A 23982-nucleotide genomic window follows, 5' to 3' on the forward strand; every position below is an offset into this window, starting at 1 on the left:
GTAACAAAGAGATCAGCGCTATCCGATATCGCTCATCTGTTCAATCCGCTAGGATTGATGGCACCAGTTACAGTTACTGCTAAAATCCTTCAATCCTTCAAAGGCTGTGGAGTCTCAAAGTAGGTTGGGATGAAGAAATTCCTTTAGAACTACAGGCTGAATGGTCAAGTTATTATAATGACTTGCAGGGGCTGAATCAAATTAAGGTACCTCGTCACATATTTGGAGGGAAGGTACCTGAAAAAATACAGTTACATGTCTTTTCGGGCGCTTCGGAAAAGGCATATGGTGCAGCGGTATATTTACGAGCTAATCAGTCAGATGGGGTTCGCACAGTTCGTCTTTTATGTGCAAAGTCGAAGGTGGCACCATTAAAACGAGTGACCCTACGAAGATTGGAATTGTGTGCAGCAAGGCTAGCAGCTGAACTCGTTCATCGGCTTAAACGGGGCATAGAAATTCCAGACTATAATTGCTTTTACTGGACCGACTCCGAAATTGTCCTAAATTGGATCAATGCAGAAGCATCGTCATTTTATACGTTCGTGGCTAATCGAGTCGCTGCTATACACCAAAAATGCTCTCCCAAGCAATGGAGGCACATACATTCAAAGGAGAATCCAGCAGATTTGGTATCGAGAGGTGTCACTCCTGGAAAACTGCAGAATTATGCCCTCTGGTTCTATGGGCTTATATTTCTTCATGGGACTGAAGAGCGCTGGGCGGAAAGATTTCATAGTGTAGATACCACCTTGGAGAAAAAACGTTCAAAAATGGTATTGGCCATGGTGAAGGACTCAATTTCCCTTATCAATCAAATCGACCATCAAAACTCGTTTCAACGACTGCAACGCATAATGGCACATGTGCTACGGTTCGTTAGGAATGCACGAACAACGAACCACAAGGAACGAGAAAAATCGCTCTTAACTGCAAGCGAAATGGAGGAATCCTTGCGAGTAATAGTAAAGGAAGCTCAATGGGATGTGTATCGAGAATCAATGCAGCAACTAACATGTAACAAGCAATTAAACAACAGCGATCCATTGAGCAGTCTGCATCCATTCTTAGACGAATTCGAACTTTTGAGAGTCGGCGGTCGGCTTGAAGCTTCAAATTTAACTTATGGTACCAACCACCCGATCATCCTTCCTTACGGCCATTACATAACTCGATTGATTTTGAATGATCTGCACCATAAGCATCTTCACGCCTGACCGCAAGCCTTATTGGCAATAGCGAGACAACGATTTTGGCCTATCAAGGGCAAAGCAGCCATCAGATCTATCGTACAGAGCTGTATGAAATGCGCAAGGGCGAAACCAAAACTCATGACGCAGCTCATGGGAAACCTGCCCGCCCATCGAGTACAACCAGCCAGACCATTCACGAATACTGGTATCGACTTCACCGGCCCTCTATGGATTCACTTTAAGGGGAGAGGCAATCGTCCGCAAAAGGCGTACCTTGCTGTATTTTGTTGCTTTGCAACAAAGGCGGTGCATCTGGAATTAGTGACGAATCTAACGACAGAAGCCTTCATCAATGCGCTGAAACGTTTCATTGAGCGTAGAGGACATTGTCAAAGTCTATATTGCGACAATGCAACTAACTTTGTGGGCGCCAAAAATCAACTAGCAGAATTAAACAAAAGCATATACGGGGAAGAATCCCAAGAACAACTAATCAATTTTTGCACACCCAAGGGTATTGATTTTCATTTTACTCCACCAAGATCGCCTCATTTCGGTGGCCTGTGGGAGGCGGCAGTAAAATCTGCCAAACACTTTTTAATCAGAAACATATCCCCAGCAAAACTTACGTATGAAGAAATGGCAACTTTAATAATCGAAGTCGAGGCTATTTTGAATTCAAGGCCACTGACACCTCTATCATCCGAGGCCAGAGACCTTATGGCATTAACTCCAGGCCATTTCTTAATTGGGGAACCACTAACGAACCCAGTTGATGTACACGCCCAAGCAGTAAAGGCCAATTTACCGCAAAGATGGAAGGAAATCAACGACACAAAGAATAGATTCTAGCAAAGATGGTCAAGCGAATGTTTGTCGGAACTGCCACAGCGTTAAAAATGGAATGCGAAAACGTAAAACCTGGTGGCTATCAAAGAAGACAATATTCCCGTTCTGCTGTGGAGATTGGGGCGAATAATAAAGAGGATAAAAGGTCGAGATGGTCTAATAAGAATAGCAGAGATCAAAACATCGTCAGGAGTCCTACAGAGAGCAATTCATAACTTAGCACCGTTACCGGTAGAACCGAACGACACCGAAAACTCCTCGCAGCAAAAACCCCCAGCTGGATCAAAGGAACGGATTATAGATACCTGCACGCAAAACTCAGAAGCAACTCGATGTTCAAGAGCGAAGAAAAAGAGAACTTCGCACTCCCCCGTAAACCTGCTACTGTGGACTAGTTTAATCCTACCCGTTCTAGCCAACCCAGCACGGATCACCCCTTTCCAATCTCCACCAGGTATCTACTTCGAAAATTTAGGAGCCGCCCACTTGATCTTGAACGATTGGAATTTGATAATCTATTACAACCTCACATCATACTAGAAGAACATGGACAACCTACAAACAGGAATTGCGAGACTTCACAATATTTGTAACCAACTACACAACATTAACTCCTGTTTAGCCACCACAATGCAGCTTAACCATCTCTTAAGCGATATAGCAGTTGATAACGAACTGTTACGGCCATTCAATAACGAGATGTCACGAAGACATAAAAGAGGAGCTCTAAATATTGTTGGTAACCTTGCCAACTCACTCTTCGGAGTACTCGATTCTGACTATACTACAAAGATGGCCGAAACTATAAAAAACTTAGAGGGGGACGACGAACATCCCCTGCAATTAATGAAAAACCAGACGTCCATCGTTGACTCCACGGTCAATGTAATGATGAACTTGGAGCAATCAACCCACAAATCGATGCAAACTCTAAACACAGCTCTCAACCATACCGCCACACAAACAAACAAAATAGCCAAGGAAGTGTGGGAGCAAGAAGTGATGCAGACCTTTTCATCAGCAGCGTTGCAGCTCTTATTATCAGTCAACCACTATCAAAAAGTACAAACAAGTTTACTAGACATCCTTATTGACACACACCATGGAAAATTTAACCCGCAATTGTTGGCACCACAACAACTACAACAGGAGTTATCCAACATCAGGGAGGAACTACCTCCACATTTACGGGTGCCAACTAAATCGAACCATCTACTAGAGCTGTATAATATCATGACTATTGAAGGACGCATCATGGCAGAGCATATTATCTTCCGATTAAAACTACCATTAATATCGGTCGAAAGTTTCGAGCTATTCTATATTGTTCCTGTGCCCATCTCTGCTAATGGAATCGTCACTGCAATCACAACAACGTTACGTTATCTAATCGTTAATTGGAATCGTGACCAGTACTATCCCATGCCTGATCAGTTGGTGGAGCACTGCCATCGGACTCAGAAGTTCAACTATGTCTGCAGACAACGACATCCCCTATATCGGATAGGATCAAGAGTGAATGCATGTGAAATGAACTTCATCAGTCACATTCCTTCCAAAGAACGATGCAAAATGTCCAAATTAGACAACCCACCACGATGGATCCAGTTGCCAAACACCAACCGTTGGATATATTTCTTTGAAGACAAGGAGATAAACATAGGCTGCGGCACAACAGTTACTCAAATGACTCTATCAGGAAGCGGTATCATTGAACTACGTGAAGGTTGCACCATAAGAGAGGAATCACTAACTATCCAAGCACATCAAGTATTTCCAAGCACTATTAACATTTCATTTACACCAATTCAGAATCTTACCGAATTCGTTTTACCACCACATAGCAGCGAATTAAGTAATGATGAAGGCATAGGAGAATCCCTTCTAAAAAATTTAACAGAACTGAAGATGGATCTATACAACTTGCAACAACGGGAGCATCTAGTGACTACGATACTACCAAAGGACGTCCACCATATCACTGTCGCCTATATTTGTCTCGGTGGTATTCTAACAGTAGTAATTTACCTTTATTGGAAACCAGATGTAGGACCTCTCGTAACACTACTACGAAACCGATACCTCTACCTAGGAATCTTTCAATCCCAGCCTTTACGATTGCGATCGATCCAGAATAACGGTTGACCTAACGCTCAACGGAGGGGAGGATGTTCAGGCTGCAGTAAAAAAACCCGTCTGCACGCGCATCCGGTGCATGCAAAAAAATATTTGCATATCCAAGGTGAATATTCTCCGCATGCACGCATATTTAGCATGTAAGCAATTTGTAATTTTTCTACATAGCAAGTAAACATTTTTGTACACTTTTTGATATTAGCGAGAACAATTAATAAAGAATTTAGTGTATTTTCAAGTCCCGAAGAACTAAGCCTTTTATTCTTCTCCAGTGAGGCTGCTGCAGACTTCGAAGATTTGGAAATATACTCTACTGGACTAAACTTGATTCGGTGTTTCACCCAATTAAGAAAGACAGACTCATTCGGTGTTTCACCCAATGAACATACTGACAGACTTGAAAAACGAACTTTACTTGGTTTTGACTTGAGCAGGTGTTTCACTTGATCAAGAAGAAAGACTCACCCGGTGTATCACCGAGTGGACCTATCAGGATTAAGACAAGGACGTTGGCCGATCATAATAGGGGGCGATTTCAATGCATGGGCTCTTGAATGGAGCAGCCGGATAACTAATGTCAGGGGACGTGTTCTCCTCGAAGCATTCGCGGAGCTGGACGTGGTACTGGCGAATTTTGGGTCTTCGTACACTTTCCGGGGAAGGGGCCTGGGGTCTATAGTGGACCTGACATACGTGAGTGCCACTTTAGCCAGTAGAATCAGTTGGCATGTCAGGGAGGACTATACTCACAGCGACCAGCAGGCAATCTGCATAGAGATCAAGGGCGGATCGAGCTCGAAAAAGAGTCTTCGCAGAATACCGGGTGGTATGCTTGGCTGGACAGTGAAAGCTTTCGAGGGGGACACGTTTTCCGCGGTGCTCAAATCCGACATATCCCTGAATGGTACGGCTGGAGAGAGCGACCCAGAAGGCGATTGCTCCCCAGTAGGCAACCCAACTACTGGTGGAACAACGAAATCGGAAGTTTGCAAGCCGCATGTTTTCGGGCAAGGAGGCTTTGCCAGAGGCTCAGGGGAAAACCCGGTGGCGACGGTCGAGTGGAGGCACACAAGCAATTGCGTGGCTGCCTAAAGGAAGCCATTCGGAGGAGCAAAAAGAACTGCTTCAAACAGCTGTGCGACCATACCGACATAAACCCTTGGGGCGAGGCTTAGAGAGTGATGATGAAAAGGCTGCGGAAATCACCCCAGGTGACCTGTCCGCGCCTCCTAAAACAGATTGTTACCACTCTGTCCCTCACCACGAAAAGAGGGGAAGGCAAATTTTAGCCCAGCTAAATGACGGCATAGTACCGCCTGTAACTGTGGAGGAGCTGCGGGAAATATGTGGTAGGTTCCGTGACAACAAGACCCCAGGTTTGGATGCAGGCATCCCCAACCGAGCTTTGAAACTGGCAGTGAAGACTAGGCCCGAACTTTTCGCCAACACCTACGAGGTGTGCCTGAAAGACGGAATATTCCCTGCCCAGTGGAAAAACCAAAATTTGGTGTTGCTTCCGAAGCCTGGCAAGCCACCTGGAAACCCAGCGTCGTATCGTCCTATCTGCCTGTTGGATACAATGGGGAAGATGATGGAGAGAGCAATCTACAACAGACTCCTGCCCATCGTCGAAGCCAGCAATGGTTTGTCGGAACGCCAGTTTGGTTTCCGACGCGCCCACTCTACGGTGGACGCAATTGGCATGGAGGTAAACCTGGCAAAAGGTGCACTAATTTCTGGCGGCTGTTGTGCCGTGGTGGCGTTGGATGTCAAAAACGCATTCAACTCGGCCAACTGGAATAGAATTAAACGGGCGTTGGCTGACATAGGTGTCCCCGGATATTTAGCGAATTTGGTGAAAAACTACCTCTCAGAAAGGACTCTCTGGTACGGGACGGATGAGGGCCCCAAAGAGTACATTGTCACAGCCGGGGTACCACAAGGATCGGTACTTGGTCCACTGTTGAGGAATATCATGTATAATGGGGTGCTTGCTCTTCCCGTCCCAGAGAGGACTACGATTGTCGGCTTTGCTGATGACCTAGCTGTGGTTGTTGCAGCAAAACACCCAGAAGATGTCGAGGTTTACGCAACAGAAACAGTGAGAGCGGTAAAGTCCTGGCTAGAAAAGGCCGGGATGACCTTGGCGGACGCGAAAACGGAAGCGGTCTTGATAACGAAACGCAGGAAAAATAATACTGTAAAAGTGGAGGTCGGTGTACATACGGTCGTATCGAAGCCGGCTATCAAATACCTGGGGGTAATAATTGACACCAAATTGAGTTTTAGGGAACACCTAGAGTATGTATGCCAAAAGGCAGCCAGTGCCACCACGGCACTTGCAAAAATGTTACCAAATATTATTGGGCCGAAACATTGCCGGAGGTTGGTGCCAGGCGGAGTGGTGCGCTCGATCCTGCTCTACTCGTCGCCTGTGTGGGCAGAGGCGCTTGCAAGCTCTCAGAGACGGAACCATGTGAACTCGGTTTACCGGCGGATGGCTTTGAGGGTTTGCAGTGCTTTTAGAACCACATCAGATGAGGCAGTATTGGTGGTGGCAGGCATTATCCCGGTTGACATTCTGGCCAAAGAAATGAGTGTCCTGTACAATGCAAGACATATGGAGGGGCATGCACAGCGTAGAAATGTGGCAAGGTCAGAGTCGCTTGATCTCTGGCAACGCAGATGGGACGAGTCTGCGAAAGGTCGGTGGACGCACAGGCTCATTCCCAACATTAGGGTGTGGCTTGAGCGAAAACACGGGGAAACCAACTACCACATTACCCAGTTCCTCACGGGGCACGGTGGTTGCTACAGGCAGTATCTGCACCGCTTTGGGTTGGATGATTCTCCGAACTGTCCCAGATGCGATGGCATACCGGAGGATCCAGAGCATGTGATGTTTCACTGCCCACGATTTGCGATGGAGAGAAGGAGCTTAAACCAGTTGCTGGGCAGGAGGGTGACCCCGGAGAGCTTGGTTACTGAGATGCTGGAGTCCGAGGAGAAGTGGCTTGCGGTTAGCTCCGCAATCATCCAAATGCAGGAACAGTTGCTGAAAGAGCAAAGAAGGAGGAAAGCTGCAAATAGGAGAACGATGAGTGCCTAAGGGCAAACCTACCCCGCGAAGTAATACCTCAATGGTGGTCCCGCGGGGCTGGGGCTGGAGAGACCTGGGGTGGTTTTTAGTGGGTGTGAATCCCACACGCGCCCGCTGTAGTTCCGCTGTTCGGGCGGCGGAGCTGCGGCGGACGGGTCTTTCTAAGATTTTCCACCTCCGTGTACGCACAAAAAAAAAATATTGTATTATATTATATTATATTATATTATATTATATTATATTATATTATATTATATTATATTATATTATATTATATTATATTATATTATATTATATTATATTATATTATATTATATTATATTATATTATATTATATTATATTATATTATATTATATTATATTATATTATATTATATTATATTATATTATATTATATTATATTATATTATATTATATTATATTATATTATATTATATTATATTATATTATATTATATTATATTATATTATATTTTTTTTTTTTTTTTTTTTTTTTTTTTTTTTTTTTTTTTTTTTGTGCGTACACGGAGGTGGAAAATCTTAGAAAGACACGTCCGCCGCAGCTCCGCCGCCCGAACGGCGGAACAACAGCGGGCGCGTGTGGGATTCACACCCACTAAAAACCACCCCCGGTCTCTCCAGCCCCAGCCCCGCGGGACCACCATTGAGGTATTACTTCGCGGGGTAGGTTTGCTCTTAGGCACTCATCCTTCTCCTATTTGCAGCTTTCCTCCTTCTTTGTTCTTTCAGCAACTCCTCCTGCATTTGGATGATTGCGGAGCTAACCGCAAGCCACTTCTCCTCGGACTCCAGCATCTCATTAACTAAGCTCTCCGGGGTCCCGCTCCTGCCCAGCACCTGGTTTAAGCTCCTTCTCTCCATCGCAAATCGTGGGCAGTGAAACATCACATGCTCTGGATCCTCCGGTATGCCATCGCATCTGGGACAGTTCGGAAAATCATCCAACCCAAAGCGGTGCAGATACTGCCTGTAGCAACCACCGTGTCCCGTGAGGAACTGGGTAATGTGGTAGTTGGTATCCCCATGTTTTCGCTCAAGCCACACCCTAATGTTGGGAATGAGCCTGTGCGTCCACCGACCTTTCGCAGACTCGTCCCATCTGCGTTGCCAGAGATCAAGCGACTCTGACCTTGCCGCATTTCTACGCTGTGCATGCCCCTCCATATGTCTTGCATTGTACAGGACACTCATTTCTTTGGCCAGAATGTCAACCGGGATCATGCCTGCCACCACCAATACTGCCTCATCTGATGTGGTTCTAAAAGCACTGCAAACCCTCAAAGCCATCCGCCGGTAAACCGAGCTCACCTGCTTCCGTCTCTGAGAGTTTGCAAGCGCCTCCGCCCACACAGGCGACGAGTAGAGCAGGATGGAGCGCACCACTCCGGCTAGCACCAACCTCCGGCAATGTTTCGGCCCACCAATATTTGGCAACATTCTTGCAAGTGCCGTGGTGGCACTGGCTGCCTTTTGGCATGCATACTCTAGGTGCTCCCTAAAACTCAATTTGGTGTCAATTATTACCCCCAGGTATTTGATAGCCGGCTTTGATACGACCGTATGTCCACCGACCTCCACTTTTACAGTATTATTTTTCCTGCGTTTCGTTATCAAGACCGCTTCCGTTTTCGCGTCCGCCAAGGTCAGCCCAGCCTTTTCTAGCCAGGACTTTACCGCTCTCACTGTTTCCGTTGCGTAAACCTCCACATCTTCTGGGTGTTTTGCTGCAACAACCACAGCTAGGTCATCAGCAAAGCCGACAATCGTAGTCCCCTCTGGGACGGGAAGAGCAAGCACCCCATTATACATGATATTCCACAACAGGGGACCAAGTACCGATCCCTGTGGTACCCCGGCTGTGACAATGTACTCTTTGGGGCCCTCATCCGTCCCATACCAGAGAGTCCTCTCTGAGAGGTAGTTTCCCACCAAATTCGCTAAGTATCCGGGGACACCTATGTCAGCCAACGCCCCTTTAATTCTATTCCAGTTGGCCGAGTTGAATGCGTTTTTGACATCCAACGCCACCACGGCACAGCAGCCGCCAGAAATCAGTGCACCTTTTGCCAGGTTTACCACCATGCCAATTGCGTCCACCGTAGAGTGGGCGCGTCGGAAACCAAACTGGCGTTCCGACAAACCATTGTTGGCTTCGACGATGGGCAGGAGTCTGTTGTAGATGACTCTCTCCATCATCTTCCCCATTGTATCCAACAGGCAGATAGGACGATACGACGCTGGGTTTCCAGGTTGCTTGCCAGGCTTCGGAAGCAACACCAACTTTTGCTTTTTCCACTGGGCAGGGAATATTCCTTCTTTTAGGCACGCCTCGAAGGTGTTGGCGAAAAGGTCGGGCCTAGTCTTCACTGCCAGTTTCAAAGCTCGGTTGGGGATGCCATCCAAACCTGGGGCTTTGTTGTCACCGAACCTACCACATATTTCCCGCAGCTCCTCCACAGTTACAGGCGGTATTATGCCGTCATTTGGTTGGACAAAAACTTGTCTTCCCCTATTTTCGTGGTGAGGGAACAGAGTGGTAACAATCTGTTTCAGGAGGCGCGGACAGGTCACCTGGGGTGATTTCCGCAGCCTTTTCATCACCACTCTGTAAGCCTCGCCCCAAGGGTTTATGTTGGCATGGTCGCACAGCTGTTTGAAGCAGTTCTTTTTGCTCCTCCGAATGGCTTCCTTTAGGCGGCCACGCAATTGCTTGTGTGCCTCCTCTCGACCGTCGCCACCGGGTTTTCCCCTGAGCCTCTGGCAAAGCCTCCTTGCCCGAAAACATGCGGCTCGCAAACTTGCGATTTCATTGTTCCACCAGTAGTTGGGTTGCCTACTGGGGAGCAATCGCCTTCTGGGCATAGTTGCATCGCATGCTTCCGTCACCCATCGAGTGATCTGGGTGGCTTTCTCTCCAGCCGTACCATTCAGGGATATGTCGGATTTGAGCACCGCGGAAAACGTGTCCCCCTCGAACGCTTTCACTGTCCAGCCAAGCATACCACCCGGCATTTTGCGAAAACTCTTTTTCGAGCTCGATCCGCCCTTGATCTCTATGCAGATTGCCTGGTGGTCGCTGTGAGTATAGTCCTCACTGACATGCCAAGCGATTCTACTGGCTAAAGTGGCACTCACGTATGTCAGGTCCACTATAGACCCCAGACCCCTTCCCCGGAAAGTGTACGAAGACCCAACATTCGCCAGTACCACGTCCAGCTCCGCGAATGCTTCGAGGAGAACACGTCCCCTAACATTAGTTACCCGGCTGCCCCATTCAAGAGCCCACGCATTGAAATCGCCTCCTATTATGATCGGCCAACGTCCTCTTGCATCCAAAACAAGAGCAGCAAGCATCCGCTCATACTCGACGAGTGTAGCGCTGGGTGGAGCATAGCAGCTGTAGATGTGGATGCCCTTCACCTTCGCTCTGATGAAGCCCTCCTCCGGGTGCTCCATTATTTCCTGGAAGGCTTGTTCTCCACAAGTCCACAGCGCTGCTTGGCCCGTTTGGTCTTTGACCCAAACGCTACCACCGCGGTTTCGGTATGGTTCACTTAGTATGGCCACATCGATGTTTTTCTCGCGGATAGTTTGCGCGAGTAGATCCTGCGCCGCCTCGCAGTGGTTGAGGTTGATTTGTATCAACCTCATCTGCGATTTGTGCTAAGGGCTCTCCTGTATTCCGGGCACCTGCTGCTGCCTGCAATGTGCCGATGGTCCACACCCTCCTTTCCTTTGCACAGTAGACAATTTGGGTCAGCTCCGCAGTCCTTGCTGATGTGGCCCTCCACTCCGCATCTCCTGCATTGCTTTGACCTGTCATTTGGGTTAGTGCATGACTTCGCAATGTGACCAAAGCCAAGGCATCTAAAGCACCGTTTTAACGCCACCTGTTCCCTAAGGCGACACATAACCCAGCCTATTCTCACTCTCCCTACTGCTAACAGTTTGAGTGCGTTCTCCACTGGTAGGCTGATGATGGCGGTTTGTGTTCCCCCATAGGCTTTCCTTAGAGTTTTTACCGCTGACTCTTGTAGTCCGGCAAGATCGAACTGTTTCTCCAACGCTTCGCGAACCTCCTCCTTCGTCGTGATTTCATCTATATCTTTGCAGATTATAGTGATCTCCGGCCTGCTAGCTCTTATGTCAGCTTCCTGCCCTAAAGTCTTCCCGATTTGGCTTAAGAATTTGTCCGCGGTTACATCCTTGGATTTCTTAAGTTCCAACATAAGATCTCCCTTCTGCGACCGTCTAATACGGCTGACGTTGTCTCCCAATTTGGTGAGCTCAGGGTCTGCCTTCACTTTCCTGAGTATGTCGGCGTATGACCCTTCACCTCGTTTGGAAATGAAAATCACCTCCGGTCTAATCTTCCTCCGATAGTTTCTTTTCCGCGGTTCTACCTTCCTCCAAGCTTCCGCATCCGCCTTTGAAGGTTCGATCCCTTTTCTCGAGGTAGCCACTGCAGTATTTTCCCTGGTAGCTTCAGACATAATTTTCATGAACTCCGCCTTTTTGGGAGTTGAGTCCTTTCTTCTTTTCGGAGTTTGCTGGCCTGTTGAGTCATTCAGCTTCTCGCGCAGCCTCTTCCCCGGTTTCTCCCCTTTTGTGTTTTGAACCGGCGTTACTTGAGTTGCCTGGTTCACTTTTCCAATCGGCAACTTTCCTACTCGTTCATCCTGGGCCTTGCCGTACGTCAAACGGATGCCTCTTATCATGGCCCTTATATTTTGGTGAATGTTCCTGCGCTCCTTTATGAACTCACACAGCTCCATGATCTTTTTACCGAGGGCAGTAAAGGCAGCTCCAGACTGATCATTGTCCAAAACATCGCTCGGGTGAATCGGCGTCAGCGATTCTTCCTCATCGAAGACTCCCACTATACGCTTCCCACTGGGGGTAGCGATCGTGGGGGCTTGTGCCCGTGTGGGAGGGGATCTGCGGAAAATCGAGCTCCTTCTGAACGGATCCATCACTGGAGCCAGTTCAAGTTCCTCCCGTACGCTTGTAACATTAGATGCCACAGTAGCCAAGGTTCCCACTACTGAGGCACTGCGGTCGTTGGATATCGACGGCCGGGAGCCCGCTTGCTCACTCCCAAAAACCGCCGGCACTGGGTTTCCGAAGCCCTGCACCGTAACTTCATTCTTCTTCTGCTCCTCCATGTTTGGTTTTATTTCTGGGTATCCTTCCCATAGCCAATTTTTATCCACGGGTGGGCGTTTACTTCCCACCTACCCGGCCTGCGCATAAACATGCCCATACACGCACATCTCCGGATGCGTGCATGTGCATGGCCATGACACATTCGCCGAGCATTCCCTTATCCGCACGAAGGGACGCGCCTGATGGGAGATTTGGCAACTCCACACAGGATATTATATTATATTATATTATATTATATTATATTATATTATATTATATTATATTATATTATATTATATTATATTATATTATATTATATTATATTATATTATATTATATTATATTATATTATATTATATTATATTATATTATATTATATTATATTATATTATATTATATTATATTATATTATATTATATTATATTATATTATATTATATTATATTATATTATATTATATTATATTATATTATATTATATTATATTATATTATATTATATTATATTATATTATATTATATTATATTATATTATATTATATTATATTATATTATATTATATTATATTATATTATATTATATTATATTATATTATATTATATTATATTATATTATATTATATTATATTATATTATATTATATTATATTATATTATATTATATTATATTATATTATATTATATTATATTATATTATATTATATTATATTATATTATATTATATTATATTATATTATATTATATTATATTATATTATATTATATTGTATTATATTATATTATGACTCCGTTCCTAACTAAGATTCAAACAATTAAAATATAAATATCATCATTCGATTGACACCACATTGCTTATAAAGGTAGAAACTTTATATCCACTAACATCACCAATCTGAATATAATGAGTGAATGTAATCAAAATCAAACTCTGGTGATTATGATTGTCATCGCGTAATCATGTAATCAAAATCGTGTAATCACGTAATCATGATCGCGAAATCATAATCCTAGAGTTTCAGTAGCGATTGCCTGATCTGGTTGTTTAATAAAGTGTTTATTTAGATGAATTTCAGCTGAGATGAATTTGAATAATAGTTTGTGATGTTGGTGCCTTCTCTTAGTAATGTCGAGCAAACGATATTTCTCATCAGTCATAATGGATCGTTAGAAGGAATAGAATATGTAATCACACAAGAGGCGTTTAATTTCTCGATAGATACTCATCACGTTTTGGTCTTTTTACAGGTGTGTCTGAAGTCTAGAACTCAGAACATATCTACTCATGACACTGACAAGTTTTTTGGATCCGGCTATTAATTTATATATATATAGCAGTTCAAGCTTATGCATTTTGCACGAAATTACTGCATCTTAGGCCATGCAAATAAAATACTAACTCCAATAATGAAGAATCTACTTCTCCCTAGCCCTTTTTACGGTTTTATGAGAAACAAAAGCTTATTAAAATCGATTCAACGTCTGTCAGTCGGTCTGTCACACCCGATTTACTCGGAAACGGCTGAACCGATTGTCACGAAATTTAGTGAGGAGATGTTGTCTATAAATCTCTTTAGATATAGCAAGTGGCATTATTTTGTGTTGAGTTAGAGAGAGGGTTCCCAAACATGCGCGTAATTAGTAATTTTCGAAACTGATCCCAATTCTAATATTGGATGAAGCATAGGGAGTGTGGGGCTCAAAATACACCCCATTCCGATATTTGCTCAAGTAAAGTTAATAATAGCATATTATTATATTTATTATATAGAAATTTATCCGAAAACCGCCCTTAGGTCCATCCTACAAATATAAAATTGAATGAAATGCAACTATTATAAACAACGGCTAAAGTTTCAGATTGGACGTCATCATCATATAAATTGGGCTCATATGAGCGGGGGATCCATGGAGATATTTTAGTTTTCCTTTTTTAGCCACATGTGGAAGGAGGTTACACATTTTTTTTACCAAATATGGTCATGTGGGGTATCAAATAAAAGAGCTCAATTTGTACTTTTCGAAAAGGATAGTGTTTCTAATATTGGATGAGGAGTAAGGGCTGAATATGTGTGGCTCAAAAAGTGAAGCAGGTTTTGTTCTCAGAACCTCTCCAACGTAAAAACGTAAAAAAAAACACATCTCTACGAAACCTAGAATTTGTAGCTATATATGAATAGAAAAATGTGCATAGAAGCTTCTCACATAAGATTAAAACGAAATCTTTGTACTTCTTTAGTTATTAAGGTTTTGTGCAAAACAAGACCTTATTAAAATCGATTCACCGTCTGTCTGTCTGTCCGTTTTGTCAGACGCACTCTTCTCCAAAACGTGGGTATATGGGAACTATGAAATCCCACGCGCGAGTTACACAGGACTTTACACCCATTAACATAAGTACACCAAGTACACTTGTACCTAACCCCAAGGTCACCTTCACCAATAATCCAGATGATGACATCAGTCCATATCATCAGTAATATAAGAACATATATAAACATCCTCAACCAATGTAAACACTAACCTAAGTTCATATGTAAACATCCCTTAACTAATGTAAACATCGATCCGTTCAATCTCATATGACTCATCATCTTATCTTTTCCAATATCCAATTCGTATCTTCAATACGATGAGTCATCACTATTTCATCATTTCAAACGATAGATGACTTCATTCGATCTATAAACAAACTAGATCAAATGAAGATCAGCGCGTAATTAAAATATCATATTACAGAATATGCAAAATGCATTATCAGCATTTTGCATCCTTTGTCCAGAACACTATAAATATAGAACTCATCCCAACATTAGACAGTTCTAGTTTTGATTTGTTGATCTTCGTATCTTGGACGTGATTAGTCCATCCTTATAGTAAAGTCGAGTCGGGTTAACTAGTTATAGTTATTGTCAAGTAATACTTAGTTCCGGGATATAGTATTAAGTAGAATACTAGTGTTATTCGAAGTTTAATAAAGTGCTTTTAAATTAATAAAAGTGGCGTTTCAAATAATAAGTCTCGCGGAAGAGACTTTTAAAATTTATCGTTTTGAATAGCGCAAGCCCGCTATTCGTAACTGGCGCAGTCGTCCGTCAAAAGGTGGGAGGAAACCCCTTTTCGACTCGTAACCTACAGTTATTCGAAGAAAATTCGAATAACCTAATAACAATAGTTCAAGAAAATTGAACTATCACTAAAACTCACATTATTCGGAGAAAATTCGAATAATATAATAAAAACTAGTTCAAGAAAATTGAACTACTATCGACCACTCGAAGAAAATTCGACTGGCTAACACAAAAATATATAGTCCCTATTGTGCTAAACTCCATAAGTAGTCTGGAGAAAATTCAGGCGAAGGGAGCATACAAAATACTATATATATAATAAACAGTGAACACAGTGAATAATAATACAAATCAAAATAATACAAATCAAATAATACAAATCAAAATAACAAATATAACACAACAAAATGGTTGAACAAATCCCTCTACCACTCGACTTTGGAGAACTCATCAAGGAAGCGAGAAAACTTCCCACATACACCGGAAACAACAGAGAATACTCTCTAACAACATGGCTTGAGGAAGCCACATCCTTACTACAACTTGTCCAGCCTGGTGATCAACAGTCGTACGTCTTGAGACTAATACTCTACAAACTGCAAGGCGAAGCCAGACACGTAGTCCAAAAATTACCTAACCCAACATGGAACACCGTCAAAAATATTCTTCTATCAACATTTGGAGTCCACGAAACATATTCTACAATTGTAAACCGAATTCATAAAGTAAGTTCTAGAAATATAGAGGATACATATTATAAATTAAATAAACTGTTAAACAGAATAAATACTAAATATGTACAAGATCCTCAAAGGGAATCCCATTCCGAATTTAACCCAATCAGAAACGAAAATTTAGTCCTGAATAAATTCAAATCCCTTTTACCAGAATTCAAATCATACTTAATTGAGACGAGAAATTGCGAAACGCTTAATCAAGCTTATAACTTATTGCGCGAAATAGAACAAAATATTGACAACAGTAATTATAATAATAAATACAAAAATAACAGTAATAATCATAATAATAATTTCCGTAATAACTTCAATTCAAATTCAAATACTAACAAGTATCAAACGAACAGATATAACAATCACAGACCCAATAATAATAACAGTAACAGACAATATAATAACAGTAACCACTACCGTGATCGAAATAATAATAATAATAATTACAATCAAAACTATAATCGCAATTACAACCGAAATTACAACTCCAACAACAGAATGGAAATAGACAATTCTAATATATACAGACGAAATAACCCAAACCCAGATCCAATTGAACCAATGGATACAAATTTTCAGGTAATTGCCTCGGAAATTACCTACCAATAATCAATCTCCACATTGATAATCAAATTGTACCTACACTAATTGATACAGGTGCATCCATTTCCAGTATTGACAAAAATTGTCTTCCACAAAACCCAAAAATTTCACTAGACACCCCAATCTCTGTAAACGGATCCTATAATGTACAACACAAAGTTAAATCTAACATGCCCACGGAATTCAATTTACCACAATATCATAAAATATTATGGCACGTAATGGATTTCCAGAATAAGGAATTCAAAGCCGTTATTGGTCAAAACATTTTACATCCCTTAAACGCCCAAATTAATGTAGGCGAAGGTGTAATGTTAATTAATAGTGAAAAACTAAAATTCAATTATTCGATCCCTGATGAGATAAATTATCAAATCGACATTGAAACCAACCAGTCCCGTGATCAATTGTTTGAAGGATTGAACAGCGAAGAGGCAATAATCCTCAAGAAAATACTCAGCGAATATGAGTCACTATTCTATCGAGAAGGACAAAACCTTAGTTGCACAACCCAAACAAAACACGAAATCATCACTAAAACCAATAAACCCCTTTATTCCAGAATCTATCGTTTTCAACCTGCCCATGAGAAAGAGGTAGAAAATCAAATTAATGACATGTTAAAACAAAACATTATAAAACCATCACATTCCCCCTATAACGCACCAATATGGGTCGTTCCAAAAAAACTAGATAACTCCGGTAAACAAAAATGGAGAATTGTAATTGACTATAGAAAACTAAACGAAGAAACTATAGATGACAAATTTCCAATTCCAAATATAGAATCCATATTTGACAAACTCGGAAAAGCCCAGTATTTCACAACCCTTGATCTAGCAAAAGGATTTCATCAAATTGAGATCAGCGAACATGATCGTCATAAAACTGCCTTTTCTACTCCCCAAGAACACTACGAATTCAATCGTATGCCCTTTGGTTTGAAAAACGCCCCTGCAACCTTTCAGCGAATGATCAACGAAGTTCTTAGAGAACATGTGAATAAAATATGTGTAGTATACTTGGATGATATACTAATTTTCGCCACTTCCCTTCAGGAAATGGAACTCAATATTAAAAAAATATTTAATACCCTTGAAAAATACAAACTCAAAATACAAATCAATAAATGTAAATTCTTCGCAAAGTCCACAGAATACCTAGGACACGTTTTAACAACAGATGGAATAGAACCAAACCCTGCAAAAATAAAAATAATCAAAAATCTTAAAATCCCTAAAACCACAAAAGAAATAAAATCATTCTTGGGAATAACTGGCTATTATAGAAAATTCATAAATAATTATGCAAAAATTGCATCACCACTTACTGACGCCCTGAAAAAAGACAACCAAATAAATATTGAAAACCCAAAATACGTTGCAGCCTTCGAAAAATTAAAGGAACTTTTAATAAATCACCCCATCCTAAAATATCCCGATTTCAAACAAAAATTCGTTCTCACAACAGATGCTTCAAATAAGGCAATAGGTGCCGTCCTTTCACAAAATGGACATCCGATATCGTACGCAAGTAGGACACTCAATGAACATGAGCGTAACTATAGTACAATAGAAAAAGAACTATTAGCAATCGTTTGGTCCACAAAATACTTCAGACCTTACCTATACGGAGTAAAATTCGATATTAAAACAGACCATAGGCCCCTTGTTTGGCTCAGTAACCTAAAAGAACCCAATTCTAAATTACAACGATGGAAAATAAAACTAAATGAATACAACTTTAACATTGAATACGTTAAAGGTAAAGAAAACAAAGTAGCTGACTTTTTGAGCAGAATAAACGCCGACAAATTTGAAATAAACGTATTAACAGAAAATAGTCCAATTGAGAAAATGGATATAGATCAGATATCCGATATTGCAACCATACACTCTGGAACAGAAGACCAACATGACCATATCCCTATAAAAGACGGAATAGTAAATATATATAAAACTCAAATAATAATTGTAGAGAGAAAACAAAAAGAAATTCAAATCGTCAATAAAAGAAGACGAATATTCATTGATCAGAACGATATAAATTCAGAAAATGCTATAATAGATATACTTCGACGTTACATACCTGAAAAAGGACACATAGGTATATATTGCAAATTAAACGACCATCAATGGAACGTAGTTCAACAAAATATAATAAATCTTTATTCCAATAATAACGACCTAAAATTTATCAAGTGTACCCAACTTGTAATTGACTTAATCAACGAAGAACAATGTTACGACAAAATTAGAGAAATACACGAAAATACAAATCACCGTGGAATAACAGAAAACTATGCCGAAATCAAAAACAAATTCTACTATAATGGGATACTCAAACTAATAACCAAATATATAAATAATTGTGACATATGTAACCAAATCAAATACGACCGAAACCCTGTAAAATTTCTAATTTCCGAAACCCCAACAGATATCAACGAAATAATACACATAGATGTGTTTACAATCAAAAAACGAATATTCTTTACCACCATAGATAAATTTTCCAAACACCTATACGTAAAAGAAACTTCCGATAAAAATGCCATAACCTTTATTCAATTACTACGCGAAAGAAACGCAAATTTAGGTAAACCCCTCAAAATAATTGCAGACAACGAATTCAATATGGTAAACATTAAAGAATACCTGAAATCTGAAAACATCGAAATACACTTCACTTCCCCTAAATCACATACAGGAAATTCCGACATGAATAGATGTCATAGTACCCTTCTGGAACATATCAGAACCTTAATTAAAACAAAACCATCCTTGAACATTAGTGAACAAGTATTAAAATCAGTAGAATATTACAACAACACAATACACTCCACAATTGAAACGAAACCCTTGAATGTACAGTACGGAAATATTGAAAAATCTAAATTACTCAAAATAATAACCGATAAAAAACGAAAATGGATAAAATATCATAACAAAACTAGAGAACCTAAACCAGAAATCGAAAACGGAGAAATATATATAAAAAACTACGAAAGTGAAAGACATAAAGACAAACCCAAGTTCAGAAAAGTAAAAGTAACTCTTGACAAAAATGGTAATATCTTCGCGAACAAAACTAAACATAACAAACATCAAACTAAAATTCATCCGAGCAGAATAAAAAGAACGAAAAAAGTTTAATAAAACACAAATACCAGTAATAGAAAAATATAATACACATTTAACAACAGAACAAGAACAAGTAATCAAAAATACCCTAAAAACAAACTCAGATAATTCAATCGTAACAACCAAATTTAACTTAAATATAACCAAAAAGGACATCGATACCCTAACAAACAACAATTGGCTAAATGACCAAATAATAAATGTCTATCTAAACCTAATAGCGGAAGATAACACAAACAAACCTAATTTACCCAAAATCCATGTAATGAATACCTTCTTCTTACCAACATTAAAAACTTCAGGATACTTCAGGATATTCACTTACAACCTCATTTTAATCCCCATACACAAAAACAATAACCATTGGACTTTAGCTACCATAGATCTAAATAATCGAATAATAAAAATATATGACTCATTGGGAGAAACAGATAATAATACCCCAAAATTACTCTGCGAATATCTAGAAAAAGAATCATTGGATAAATTAAATAAACCTTTAGACACTTCTGATTTTACTATAATAAATGAGAAAAATATTCCAAACCAAACTAGCAGTAATGATTGCGGAATTTTCGCATGCACATTTGCAAAAACCATAGCTAAAAATAAATCAATAAATTTCACCCAAGAGGACATCCCCATTCTTAGAAAAAGAATAATATTCGAAATAATCCAAGGAAAACTTCTTCCATAATTACAGATCCTTTCATTAAAATCAATCTTCATAATGCTGTTACTCACCATCCCATTAACTAAAGCCGAGATAACCATAGAAAAAGTAGAATCACAATCTGGAATATTATTAATAAAGAAAGACCCTGTCCAATTAATCAAAAATTATAAACGTATCTATCACAAAATTAACCTAACGGAATACGAAATAGCATTAGATCAAATAACTTCAGAAATCCAAACAAATCCCCATATAACAAATACAATAGAAACAATAAAAAGTGAATTAAAACTGTTAAAATTTACCAATCTCAGACAAAAACGAGGAATAATTAACCCCATAGGTAACATATACAAATTACTCTTTGGCCTAATGGATAACGATGACTATGAAGAAATAACAGAACACCTTAAAATAATCGATTCTAATAACCACGCTATAATAGAAAACATGAACAAACAAATTAAAATTAATAACGTATTTCAAAATAATATAAATAAAATAACATACAATATTAACCAATCAAAGCAAATGTTAAAACAGCTCTCGGAAAACGTCAATAATTCAAATAAACAAATAAACAAATTACTAATAAACATACAACTTAATCAAAACCTCGACTCAATGAAGGATGAAATTGAAAAAATAATAGACAACATTAATTCAGCGCGAACAGGACTAATGTCGCGTTCTATTTTAACAAAAGACGAAATCTCAGATCTAAAAATTTCCTTTGACGAACTTCAAGAAATAACCATTAATGTATTTGCTAAACAAAACATAATTATATTTGTAATCAATATTCCTATACTTACTCAACCAATATTATCCTACTATGTAAAACAAATACCCAATAAAAATAACGAGACCTTAAATATAAGAATAAACGATGTAATACTATACAATGGAGAATACTATCAAACTGAAAAACTTGTAAAACAATTAAAAAATAAATTAAAATGTAATAAACTAAACTGCATAATTCCAGCTAACGTTAAACCAAATGTAATAGAAATACAAAATTGTAACGAAAAAACTTACCAATTAAATGGACATTATATTATCAGATACAAACAATGTAAAATACAAATCCTTAACAAAATATACAGTAATGAAATAAAAGAATTCCAACAAATATTAACATTAAATCCAATAACAAATCTAACGGGATACACAAAAGTAATAAGTCTTGAAAAATTAAAAATCAACGATATAGAAAACTTAAAAGAAATAAATGAAATAAAATATAACAATAAAAGAAACACAATAACATTTGGATCAATTATAATAATCATTATCATAATAATTATATCATATATTGCAATTCGTTTTTACAAAAGAAATAATATAAAAATAAAATTCATAAATAATAAACAAAATAATAAACAAATAGAATCAGAAATAGAACTAAATAAAATAAAAATTGTTGAGGACAACAATATACTTAAGGTGGGAGGAGTTACACAGGACCTTACACCCATTAACATAAGTACACCAAGTACACTTGTACCTAACCCCAAGGTCACCTTCACCAATAATCCAGATGATGACATCAGTCCATATCATCAGTAATATAAGAACATATATAAACATCCTCAACCAATGTAAACACTAACCTAAGTTCATATGTAAACATCCCTTAACTAATGTAAACATCGATCCGTTCAATCTCATATGACTCATCATCTTATCTTTTCCAATATCCAATTCGTATCTTCAATACGATGAGTCATCACTATTTCATCATTTCAAACGATAGATGACTTCATTCGATCTATAAACAAACTAGATCAAATGAAGATCAGCGCGTAATTAAAATATCATATTACAGAATATGCAAAATGCATTATCAGCATTTTGCATCCTTTGTCCAGAACACTATAAATATAGAACTCATCCCAACATTAGACAGTTCTAGTTTTGATTTGTTGATCTTCGTATCTTGGACGTGATTAGTCCATCCTTATAGTAAAGTCGAGTCGGGTTAACTAGTTATAGTTATTGTCAAGTAATACTTAGTTCCGGGATATAGTATTAAGTAGAATACTAGTGTTATTCGAAGTTTAATAAAGTGCTTTTAAATTAATAAAAGTGGCGTTTCAAATAATAAGTCTCGCGGAAGAGACTTTTAAAATTTATCGTTTTGAATAGCGCAAGCCTGCTATTCGTAACTCGCGTGAGTGACTTAAATTTACGTGGAGTTCAAAAGTTCCCCATATATTAAAAAATTTTTTCATCGTATAGAGTAATGTCGGTTATAAAATGAAAGGTGTCGATTAATACCTTCCGAACCTGATATTAATTTTGACGAGTATTGCGAAGTGCCCGAGTAAGTAGCCGAAATGTACACACTTAAATTGAGAAAGGATTTATTTTTGGAAACCCAACCCAAAATCTGAGAAAACAGGGTAGTAGGTTTATAAGAAATCTCAATACACGTTCCATTCCAATATCTATGGGTGTATCGCTTCGTATCTCTGTTGGTGTTCATCATCTAACGTCCAGCGTCCTATACACTGCTTTATGCAGATGATATTTTCCTAGCGTTTAATAGCTAAAATGATCTTTGGCAACTTGTCGAAAAGTGGAATGATCACCTCATGCAACACGATCTCAGATTGAATCTAAATAAAACTGAGTTTTTGACGATCGATCCCCATGATAGAGGCCCAATCACTTTCAGCGGCAGTGACATGCCCAGAACTGAGCGGTTAAAATATCTCGGGTTAATGCTATCAGTCAGCGGAGAACTGCGTTATGAAATTACTTCACGCATTAATGCAAGCTGGATGAAGTGGCGTTCCACAATAAGTGTTCTTTGTGATCGACGTATCAGCGAACGTCGATCTAAAATTTACCGCAATGTCGTCCGTTCTGTCACTATCTATGGTTCTGGGTGTTGGACGACAATAAAAGACAATGAACGACGTCTTGCGGTAATGGAAACGAAGATGCTGCGTTGGACCAGTGGCGTGACACGTTTTGACCACATCCGGAATGAGTATATCCGCGATCGAACTGGGGTTGCACCGATCATAGAAAAACTGCGGGAAACGCGTTTTCGATGGCGCAATTCGCGCTAAGAGAATTCGCTTGCCAAGATCTGTCTGAACATCGAGGTCGATGGTAAGCGACCAAAAGGCAGGCCGAAACAACAACGGCTTGATACTTTGGATGGGGATTTAAGAGCCTCGCGATTGCATCCAGATCAAACATTTGATAGAACCAAATGACGAAACCGATCACGACGAGCTGACGCGGCATGTGAACAGCTGAATGGCTGAAGAAAAAGAGGAAGAAATTGACTGGAAAACCCCCCTTAAC

At 39.8% G+C, this 23982-nt stretch overlaps 2 protein-coding genes across 2 annotated transcripts; both read left to right on the top strand.

Annotated features, from left to right (window-relative positions):
* The first annotated feature begins 773 nt into the window (after positions 1 to 773).
* Positions 774 to 1217, top strand: LOC119661225. Its single transcript, XM_038070451.1, has one exon. It carries the CDS (start codon positions 774 to 776, stop codon positions 1215 to 1217), a length of 444 nt encoding a protein of 147 aa, XP_037926379.1.
* A 114-nt stretch (positions 1218 to 1331) lies between these two features.
* On the top strand, positions 1332 to 2045 carry LOC119661228. The gene has a single exon (XM_038070458.1). The coding sequence runs from the start codon at positions 1332 to 1334 to the stop codon at positions 2043 to 2045; it is 714 nt and encodes a 237-aa protein (XP_037926386.1).
* Positions 2046 to 23982: the final 21937 nt, after the last annotated feature.

This window comes from Hermetia illucens, chromosome 1 (genome assembly GCF_905115235.1).
Source record: "Hermetia illucens chromosome 1, iHerIll2.2.curated.20191125, whole genome shotgun sequence".
NCBI lineage: Eukaryota > Metazoa > Arthropoda > Insecta > Diptera > Stratiomyidae > Hermetia > Hermetia illucens.